The following is an 11,938-nucleotide window of genomic DNA, read 5'->3' as shown; positions in this document are numbered from 1 at the left end:
CACATTACAATCAGGTGGGTCAACATCAGTGATCACACTGACAAAGTTCAACTCTGCCTCTAATCAGGGGTCACATTCCTTACTTTCTGGTGTTAAATTCTTACTTTCTTCTATGAGGGTATGACGGCTGTTTCATGATAGTTTGATGACTCAATCACATTATGAATTATGTGACCATTCGTACATACAAATTTTACTCCTAACTACTACTTCCATGATGATCACATCCCAGTTATGTTCAGTCATACTGTGATTAATAATGAGTCAGTGGATCATATTCAATGCCTGAGTTTCATTTCAATGCAGATTATGCAGTAGAGGTTCCCTTCTTCTCCAGTTTCTCCTCTTCTACTACTGATGATAAATGTTCTTAAAGTTATATACTGTACAAGGGGCAATTCCATGCTGCATCACTCCTAAATGGTAGTCAAAAAATTGCCTGTTGCTAATCAACTTTTATTCAACAGTTTCTGTTATCCTCACAGGTATCTGAATTAGGCAACGTCTTTCAGTGCATTTTCTTTATGCATATACCGTATTTACTCGAATCTAAGCCGCACTTTTTTTCCGGTTTTTGTGATCCAAAAAACCGCCTGCGGCTTAGAATCGAGTGCAAAGCAAACGGAAGTTCTGAAAAATGTTGGTAGGTGCCGCCACAACTAATTTCTGCCATCGAATACATGTAGCACTACACAGGCATGCTTTGTAAGCACAAAGATAAATACTGGCGCCAAAACCTCAGCGTCAGTTAATAAATTTTAACAAAAAAAAGGTGGAAGACGAGCTTTTTTTCTCCGCCCCAAGTTTCGACCACTGCATTTTCATACATTATCCAATGAAGTAAATACAAATTCCGTATTGTTCATCTTCGAATGTAGCAGAATTTCAATGTACTACGAAAATCCGACTGGCAAGACTGGGATGTTTGTCAATATGGCCAACTCTACGTTCTGAATTTTTTCCTACCTGTGAGAAGAGATGGTTGCTAATAGGAACCTGATGAACTGTGAATCACATGCAGTATTCTCTTCACCATACGAATAATACGAATATAAACATTTTGCCATGTATTCTTTCGTGTTTGCTGCTATCTGATTTAAATCCTGTCTGCGTAATAAACTACGAAACTAGAGTGAGACAACAGCAAACGCGGAAGAATATACGTATCGTGTCATGCTTATATTAGTATTATTCTTATGCCTAATAGTGATACAGTCAGAAATGAAGCACGGCAACTGACTAGATTTTTAAATCTAAGATGACTAATTTCTGTGCAGAATTTGATGTACTAAAGAAGCAGCCACAAAGATTTTCAAACGCAGAAAAATTTTCGCCTAACTCTCGTTCAGAACATGTTCTAACTTATGCAGTCTACTATTTTTGGTTCTTGTTGATCATTATCAAAGAAAGCAGCACTGTAAGTAACAACAAATAGCAGTCTCTTGCCATTGTTTCGCTAATGAGACGATTCCTCACTTCTTCTTCTTCTTCTTCTTCTTAATTGTAAGCGCGGTAGCGCGCACAAAAGGAAGCCATGCCACAAGCGGCGACAGGCCGTAAACACGCACTATCAGAATGCGACAAACAATGCATGACACAGTACAGTAATGCATTTTCAGCTTAGAGTGACGTAAGCACCTACAACAAAGAAATCGACAATCATCAGATCAAAGCAATATAAGCAATCGATTCAAACCAGACGAAGCGCGTGAAAAAGGAAGGGTACCGGTATAAATACGGACGGAGCGCCTGACGCATAGCAATGGCTACCTGGTAAAGCTTAACTGCTAAGCTTACGACTCGAACCAAACTACTGTGGCTGTATCGTCATTCATTCGACCTAAATTGTGTTTCATATTACAATGGACCAACTTTGTTTCGATTTGGAGGTGCGGCCTAAAACTTTCCTCTCCCCTTGAATTTCGAGTCTCAAATTTCAGGTGCGGCTTAGATTCGGGAATTTTTTTTTCCTTGATTTCGAGTTTCATTTTTCAGGTGCGGCTTAGATTCGAGTGCGGCTTAGATTCGAGTAAATACGGTAGCATCAAACTAAGAACACAGCAGCTGTTCGGAGTGATTACTATCTGTCTCAATGACGCATTACAACATAATCCACTGACAGAACCTATGGGTTCAAAATCATTTGGTCCCACTGTTTATTATAAAGGTGTAGCTGCTGCTCCTTTAGTACTCTCAACGCTATTCTTCCAAGTGTGCATGTCACATGCAAGCTGAAGGATGTTTACTGATGTATCTTCTCCGTACGCAGCTCAACACTGTATTCTCAAATTTTCCTATGTGCATAGTTTTTTATTGAGACTGAGTGCTCAGATAATTAGAAAATTAAACCTGCAGCAAAACTAGTCAACTAGTCATTGTGAAACTATTTGACTACCTGAGCAACACACCTGGCAGCTTGATATATTAAATACATGTCTGCTGGTTCCTGTAACGTACAATGCTTCATGCCTGACAATCATACATGAACTCCATTGTGGACACTTCACAAACAACTGAGTACAGTCTTCCATGATAGCACTACTAACATCAATGCAGCAGGCACTTGTTAGTTAAGAAACAGAAGGAGTTTTATGTATCTGGCACCTCAACATCTCACTTCCATTGACAGGGTCTTGCACCCACATTTCACGGAACATTTTTTAGCCAAAGCTGACTTTGTCATAATTTGCCTGGAAGTTTGCTTGATATGAAATAGCATGTAAGTTGAGAGGACACCAAAACATTGTGCTGGTGGTTGAATATTTGTGTTTGGACAAGTAGTGGCAAACTAACCAAAGTATCAATTGGTAGAGCTGGCTATTTACTCTAAAACTTTATGAAAAACAATTGTACCATCCAAACATTACATTACAAAACAAGAAAGAGTATTAGAGACAGAACCTGACTATAATGAACTCATCAGGTCACCAAAGGATACTGTCAACATTTATTAGTCACATTAAATCCTGACAAGAAGTACGGGTATGACCACGAGTGTAAATTCTGAAATAGTTTTTACCTATTGAAGGAAAATGCTAGAAACAATAACTCTGAATTTCCTTTGTACTGAAAACTGTCTACATAAAATATACGCATGAAATTTAAGGTGAATTTATGAAGAGTTCGAAAAAAAAGAGGAGGAGAACAAATAGTAGAAGAAGCAGAGGGGGGAACAGCAGGGGTGAGACAATGGATTCCTCAGAATCGACACACAGATCTATCCTTGATTGAGCAAGAGCAATACACTCCCACCACACTTGTTAAGACCTAAGTTTGATTACATACATCAATGATAAAACCACAACTATTTTATCTTCTTAGCTGCTCACATATCTGTTTTGTTTTACACAACTTTTTCTAATTTCAGTCCTTCTCCTTTTATTATGTTATTTTCACCATTAGCAATTTCGATGGCTTCTCTGGTCATTCAATTACAGTAATGATTGCACTTCAATAAGAGCACAGTATTAGAGAACTGAATTTAGTGGTTCCCTGGTCCAAGTGCATGACTTGACTTGCTACCTGACGCTTTATCCATGTTGGTCAGATAACTATTGCTTTTGTGTTATATAAGCCCAATATTAACACTTATTTTAGTAGCTCCTGAGTAAACTTGACTGCATGTGCAAGAAAATGTGCCTTAGACCACAACCTATGCCCACACAACTAAAAAGATCAAGAAAGTAAATACTAGCCATGAAAGGCTACACTGTTACCAAATTCAAATTTGCCATTTTAATGTCACTTCATTCTCATTTACCAACATCATTAATTTTTTTATTCAGTAAGTTTCTCAGACAGCCATTTCAGGCTGACTGAAGCATGTTTCAGGTAAAGTCTTGTCAGAGAGATACGATATTGTTGTAGTGAATCAAACAGGGACATTTCTGGGTTGAAAGCCAGAATGCCAGAAATTTTAACCTCTAGATTCTATGGTTACTCAGTATGCAAATAATTATTACCTTTGTTTTCTAAGTTGTCACACAGAAATAAAGGGTGGAGATGGGTTGGACAGAAAGGAAGAAAGATGAGTGTTTAACATATTCTCAACTACAAAAGCATTAGAGCCAAGCCAGTCAGGATTACACAATGTGCTATCAATGTCACATTATTCAAAGAAACAAATGAACAACCTGAAGACAAGTCTACACAATTATTTATTTTTCATTCATGCTGTTGGTATGTCTTGTAACAGGCTTTTTAAAAAAAAACTGCCGTCCATGCTTATCACAAACTGCCTGTTAATTGTAAAAATCCTAATATCTGCAGAAGCCAGGAGGGGGATGAATATAAATATACAGGGAAAAAAAAGAGGAACCAACAAAATTACATACATAAAATTTACATCTCCATCTACTCACTATTAACAAGTAACATAGTGATCACATTTGACATGTCAACAACAAACACAATATGTAAAATAATTCACATGTCTGAATAAAACATCTCAAAAATATTTCTGGAGAGGCTCTCCTAGAATTTCCTCTAGTTCTTGCACAGATTTTGTGCATGCTTTTTCAACTTCCTCATCTTCATCTTCTAGTAATTCAGCAAGGAATGGAACAGTTTCTGGCAGCAATGGCAAGAAATCTTCACCCAACTTCCGTGCAACTTCACATAAAGTTTCAAGTGCAATGAGCCTGATCTGTAACAATGAAGAAAGAAATAAAACATTAATAAATCCAAACCACACAAGATGTATAATAGACTGGAGCTACATAATTATTTCACTCATAATACTTGTATTCATGTAATGCACTTAAACATAATCACACACTAAGTAGAGACAATTTACTTAGAATATCACAGTTTGGATTCCAGAAAGGTTGCTGAACTGAGAATGCTATTTATACAGTCACTCATCAAATAGTACAAGCCTTAAATAATAATATATTGCCAGTTGGTAAAAATCACAAACGGCAGTCCACAAGATTCAATTTTGGGTCCACCCCTGTTCTTTATATGTGCTTATGACCTAGCAAGTAACATTCAACAAGTGAAATCGGTACTTTTTGTAGATGATACTAGTGTTATAACACTCCCCCTCTAGAGAGAAAGCAACAGAGGAGTTGGCAAATGTTATTTTCCAAAGAATTATTAAGTGGTTCTATGAAAATGGACTCTCCATAAATTAAAAAAAAACACATTACATTTGGCTCTGTACAACAAACAGTCATACCAACAACTGATACAGCAAATGAGCAGGAGTCAGTAAGTAAGGTACAATGCTCAAAATTTTTGGGTGTACATATTGATGGAAACTTCAACTGGAAAAAGCATATTACTGAGCTTCTCAAAAAATTAAGTTCAGCTACTTTTGCTATTCATATCATTGCTAATCCTGGAGATAAACGTATCAACCTCCTAACATGTTTTGCTTATTTCCACTCAATAATACCATACAAAATAATTTTCTGGGGTAACTCACCACTTAGAAAGAAAGTACTAATTGCACGAAAGCGAGCAGTAAGAATAATGTGTGGTGTTCACCTATGGACGTCAAGTAGGTACCTCCTCAAGGAGCTAGGTATATTTACATGTGCTGTCAACAATTCATATGTTCGCTAAAGAAATTCGTCATTTATAATCCATCACAATTTGAGACGAGGAAAAATAACCTTTATTATCAATTGTTAAAGTTGTCTGTCACTCAGAGAGGAGTTCAATCTGCATCAACAAAAATATTTGGTCATTTGCCAATAATATAAAAAGTCTGTAAAATCTAATTTAAAATTATTTCTTCTGGGCAACTCTTTCTATTCCATTGATGCAATTTTACTTAAAAAATAATAAGTTTAGGTGCATGAATTGGACCAAAGATAATAATGTGTCCATTAATAATGCACATATATCCTGTAAAATGACTCGTTTCACATCATATCAATGAAAGACTCATACAAATGATGTATGTAACATGTAATTAAGTAACTAACTTGATGTTAAGGGGAAGAAAACTAAATGGCAGCTGCAACACAACATTATAAGATTAGCATTGTAAAACTATATATAAATTTATTAACCAGCTGAGCTGCGTTGTGTTTTCACAATGTTTCGATGAGTTTCTTACTCGCCATCTTCTTGCGAAGTGACTTTGCCTGAAGATGACGAGTACAAAATTCATTGAAGTACTGCAACAACATGATGTCATCCTGCTAAACAAGGCAAGTAAGAATTTTAACTTGTCTTTAGCAGACTATTACTTAAGTAAATATTTTGTCAATCATCTAAGATCCATATGGCCGACAGCATAATTATACGGTGGAAGACTAATACAAAAAATGTGTACTTTGCATTTAAACAGTGAAACCGTGTATTTATTCACTGGTTATCAATTGAAAGAAGTTGTACAGGAATCCTTAGAAAAAAAAATGGGTGCAGTTATATAAGACTGGAAGATTAATGCACCAAACTTTACAAACTGCAACACAGTTTTACATAGTTTTATTTGCTGCTGATTAGGTCCAACTTGCAACTAATACAACTGGCCTACCTATTATTTACATACAAGCATGTGCAACCAGTGTGGCACATTCTTTCATAATGAATACTAAAAAGTCATGCATTTACATAAAAGGAGGAGGCAATTGAGGAAAAAGGTACATCTGCCCACATTTATCAGAACTGATTAGCAGTAGTCAGAACAATTAGTATTGCCCTTACTTTGTAGTAACAAACACAGTAGCTTCTTCATTACCCATTTTACCACAACCTTGTCCCGCTCCCTTAAAAGTTCATGTCATGTATTTCCATTTCCAGCATCCCGTCTGAAGTGTCCATGTGCTGACCAATCAAGTGCCAGTGCCCAATGGGGTACTAATAAGATCAACCTGGTGTAAAGCTTTTAAAACCTGTACGTTGACGGATTACATCATCACAATGTGGGAGATAAGCAGAACAAGTGGTTGTTCCATCCAATATTTCGCAATCTGTGGAATATGTTCTGAAACTTCTGGAGGACTAAGAGGCACTGAATACAGATCACCACACACCTGGATGATGAAAGATGACATCTTAATGTCTAGCACTTTAGAAAGCTGGAGGTCATCAGTAGTATAGAAATCATATTCACAGAAATTTAGAATTGAAGAGATGTCACTGACATGCAAGGTGAACAATAGTGGGCGCAGGACTGAGCTCTATGGTACACCTGAAAGAATATGCCTCTTTTAAGACTTCTCATTTCCACAGACAAGCAGTTTTCAAACATCAGTGCACTATCTGAAAATTTTAGCTGGGGATTATTTATGAGAAATATGCCAAAGTTGACAGTATGAAACACTTTGTTGAAGTCTAATAATGTAAACATTGTAGCCTCACACTTGTCTATTCGATACTGCAGGTCAGAGTATTGTTCGTGCTTTATTGATTACAAAAACCAGACTGATATTTGTCCCATAAGTGGAATTTTTGTATGTATGCTGTCATTTGAATGTGAACAATGTGTTAGATGGCCGTGGCTACAGTGGGTACGATGCTAAATGGCCAGTAATCATGAAGCTATTCTGGGTTTCCATTCTAAGAAATAGACCAGACTAAGCTCATTATCAGTTGAGTGTGATACATCTCACTCACATGCCAAGAATTAAATATATCTATCAACACTGTTACTAGCTATCCATAACATTCTTGATCATGATAATGCTGATACTTCTGTTGCCTATCACTTCATAATAAGATTCTCATCATTGCTTTTCTTGCTGTGAAAAGTTTCAAGGTTGGATATGTAATCTGTGATTACCGAGATATGGAAATAGAGAAGGAATGTGGACAAGATACTGAGTGGTGTGAAACCATATACCCTCTACTTTGATACAGTGATAGCGAGGGAATACAAAGAAAATAACTTAACTAGTAGATTGTGCAGTTCGGAGTGGAAAGAAAAAGAGGGATGATTTGCAGGTCTGACACTGCCAGCGGAGAAAAATAAACCAAATAATTACAATGTTAGTACAAGGGACATGTACTTCACATGGTACCAAATGTGTTGGGGTGGCGTGCTGGTCAAGAACACCCACTAAGCACAGACACTGATCAGAACTGGACACATGGCCCAAACTTTCTGCTTGATGACCTTCTAGATGTGGTCAACAGGATCAAGATCAAATGACCTGGAATGCCAAATCAGTTCCTCAAAATAGTTCATCACTGAGCAGTTGTATCAAGAGTCCCATTTCATCACACAGCCCACACAAGAATACTTCAACCATCTGCTTGAAAAGTACCCTGTTAGAAACTGACGTGTGTTGCTTCACATGATTACTATATACATCTAGACAATGAATACTTGTCAGTATTATGAAAAGGACATTACTACTCACTACATACTTGAGATGCTGAGTTGCAGATAGGCAGAACAAAAAGGCTGCCAAACAAGTTAGCTTTCTGCGAAAACGGCATGTATCTCTCTCTCACACACACACACACAGTGCCTATCTGCGATTCAGCATCTTTGCTATGTGATGAGTACCAACTATCCTTTTCACAATATTGTCATTATTCTACACTGGATTTTTAAATGAATACCTGTCAGTCATGCTTATAGGGCTCAATGACAATACTCCTGTGTCATCACCAAACTGTGCAGTATTTGGTCTACAGTGAGCAAAGACAGGGGTTTGACTTATGTAGCCAAAAGCTATGATGTTGTTCTTAATATTATGACTGTTCACTTGTGCTCTGCCCAGAAATGAACTGGCAATTGATTTTGCTGCACTTTGACATATAAATTTGTGGTTAGAATCAACTTTGGTCAATGACGGCCTGTGTCATCTACAAGCTATTGTCAAGGCAGTTTTCCCAAAATGAGAAAGTGGCATGTAAAACGCCTCATGCCTGCATTACCTCAGAAGTGAAGAGTGTCATGCAGCAGGCCCACACAATCTCGCAATGATGCAATGCAATGGCATTAGGCACTTTGTCTATCCTGCACTCAGACAGGCAGTACCAGGTCTGACAATATTTCTGTCCCATGAAAGGCTGAATTATTCAATTCACAATGGCAATAGTAATGCTCTGTTTACAACACAGTAGTTATCTCTAAATGTAATTAATCTTCAGCCGGCAGTGGTGGCCGAGTGGTTCTAGGCGCGAAGTCCGGAACCACGCGACTGCTACGGTCGCAGGTTCGAATCCTGCCTCGGGCATGAATGTGTGTGATGTCCTTAGGTTAGATAGGTTTAAGTAGTTGTAAGTTCTAGGGGACTGATGACCTCAGATGTTAAGTCCCATAGTGCTCAGAGCCATTTGAACCATTTGTACTTAATCTTCTCTTTTCCCTCTTGTTTCTGCTATCCTCTTCCTGCCTTGTGGCACCGTTTTTCATTAGAACATCTCTTTTTCAACCTTTGTTCTGCAATTTTTGTCTTTTTTTCCCACCACTCTATGATAGTCTTTTTCCTGTGGTCTGCAGTTTCCATTACTGTCTTTTTTCACTTGCCTTTCCAATATTTAATTCATTTTCGTTCTTCCTTCAATTCTTCTTTTTCTATATAAAGTGAGCTTTAATCCCCAGTCTCTCTTAAATGTCGCCAGCTAAGTGCTCTCTCTACCGCTGCACACTTCTCAAGTTCTAAATTAGCACGAGGCAATAGCCGTGGCGTGATACGTTTGTATCGAGACATTTCCAGAACGAAGGTGTCCCGACAGGAAGACGTTCGAAGCAATTGAGCACGGAACATTCCAGCCTATGACTCGCGACTGGAGAAGACCTAGAACGACGAGGACACCTACAATGGACGAGGCAATTCTTTGTGCAGTTGACGATAACCCTAATGTCAGCGTCAGAGAAGTTGCTGCTGTACAAGGTAACGTTGACCAGGTCACTGTATGGAGAGTGCTACGGGAGAACCAGTTGTTTCCGTGCCATGTACAGTGTGTGCAGGCACTATCAGCAGCTGATTGGCCTCCACGGGTACACTTCTGCGAATGGTTCATCCAACAATGTGTAAATCCTCATTTCAGTGCAAATGTTCTCTTTACGGATGAGGCTTCATTCCAACGTGATCAAATTGTAAATTTTCACAATCAACATGCGTGGGCTGACGAGAATCCGCACGCAATTGTGCAATTACGTCATCAACACAGATTTTCTGTGAACGTTTGGGCAGGCATTGTTGGTGATGTCTTGATTGGGCCCCATGTTCTTCCACCTATGCTCAATGGAGCATATTATCATGATTTCATACGGGATACTCTACCTGTGCTGCTAGAACATGTGCCTTTACAAGTACGACACAACATGTGGTTTTTGCACGATGGAGCTCCTGCACATTTCAGTCGAAATGTTTGTACGCTTCTCAACAACAGATTCGGTGACCGACCATCCTTGTGACGGAGGGTGGATGCATGTATCCTCACTAACGGAGGACATTTTGAACATTTCCTGTAACAAAGTGTTTGAAGTCACGCTGGTATGTTCTGTTGCTGTGTTTCCATTCCATGATTAATGTGATTTGAAGCGAAATAATAAAATGAGCTCTAACATGGAAAGTAAGCCTTTCCAGACACATGTCCACATAACATATTTTCTTTCTTTGTGTGTTAGGAATGATTCCTGAAAGTTTGGCCGTATCTTTTTGTAACACCCTGCATAAATGTTGGAGGAGCGCAGTTGATGTATTTATCTCATACCACGGCTGAGCACTTGTTGCTCAACTGACAAACTGTCATCACTTTCAGTCTCTAATGAACTAACATAACATTCTTCTTCACTTTCTGAGCTGCTAAATTCAATGCCATACTCAGGATCACTATAAGAATCCCTTTTTGAAAGCATTGCTTAAACAACGATATAGGACTAGTAAGCGCAGCCAGTCCTGTGTCACCATAAACCCTGTGTATGCTTCAGCGACCACCTTGCGGGGCAGCGGTGGACCGCTGTGTATCACAAGGAACGGGGATCTCGGCTTGACCACCCAGATTGCGAGGACGGTAAAAACCTCTATTTAAAAAAAAATAAAAAAACTCAGTCTCAAGGTGTGCTGTGGCTGTGTGCCAAAGAGATGTACGGCTTTCGAGGTGGAACAGTTGTTAGCGAACAACCTCTAGAGTACCTGCCGCACTTCACTTCAGTTATATAAGGCTTACTCAGGCACGCAATGCTCTGTCTGAGTGGACCATTATTTCCCTAGCTGCTTGTGGGACCGAGACGGAACCCTTGAAATCTTCTTCTCCATCTCCCAGTGTGATGGGTGTACACCCAGGGAGTATTTGCACTCACTCATCCAAACAAACGAGGGACGATAGTCCTGCTGATAATCAATCTGTCTTTAGTAATGGGGCTCATGGAGTCATAAACCACGTTCATGAAGTCTTAGAAGAGCTTGTTGGTACCTTAAAGTCTATAAAGCAGTTGCAAAATGGTTCTCTACTGGTTAAGACTAGCAAGGCAAAGCAGGTGGAACTACATAGGAAGCACAAAAATTGGGTGATTATGAAATAATTGTTGTGTTGCATAACTCCCTTAACTCCAGCAAGAGTGTGGTCACATTATGGACGTAGGCACTGCCGAACTGAACAAGAATGGGCATCAAGGGGATAGCGTATGTGGAGCAATGAACGCAAAGGAATAATGGAGAAATTGAGAAGACTGCCACCTTCAATTCTCCAACGCTCTTTGAACATATTATGGAAGGGTTCCTCTGTCTCAGGGTTAGGCCTTATGTACCTAACTATGTGCGGTGTTACAAATGCCTCCGTTCCGGCCATACAATGCTGAGCTGTGGAGGCAAAACGACTTGTGGGAAGTGTGCAGCAGGCTGCATTAACTGCCAGTCTGGAACCAAGAATGCCCTGTTTTTGCGGAGGCATTCAAAATTCAGGAAATAAAAGTGACCAAGAGGATCCCCTATGCAGAAGCCAAAAAGGAATATAAGGCAATGAAACCCCATGTCTTTGCCACTTCTTATATTTGCATGGTGCAGAAACCTATTCCCAAGGT

General features: G+C 39.0%; 1 protein-coding gene across 1 annotated transcript in view; it reads right to left on the bottom strand.

Moving 5' to 3' along the window:
* Window positions 1–4,138: 4,138 nt before the first annotated feature.
* The window catches only part of LOC126191010 (HEAT repeat-containing protein 1), a 283,709-nt gene continuing 275,909 nt past the window's right edge, over window positions 4,139–11,938 (bottom strand). Inside the window, exon 25 of the mRNA XM_049931695.1 lies at window positions 4,139–4,645. Within this exon, the coding sequence (XP_049787652.1) occupies window positions 4,448–4,645 (198 nt within the window). The 3' untranslated portion in view covers window positions 4,139–4,447. The remainder of the gene's footprint in view (window positions 4,646–11,938) is intronic.

Source organism: Schistocerca cancellata, chromosome 6 (assembly GCF_023864275.1).
Source record: "Schistocerca cancellata isolate TAMUIC-IGC-003103 chromosome 6, iqSchCanc2.1, whole genome shotgun sequence".
In the NCBI taxonomy this organism is placed as follows: domain Eukaryota; kingdom Metazoa; phylum Arthropoda; class Insecta; order Orthoptera; family Acrididae; genus Schistocerca; species Schistocerca cancellata.
The sequence above is the reverse complement of the archived record's forward strand: the minus strand, read 5'-3'. Positions and strand labels throughout refer to the sequence as shown.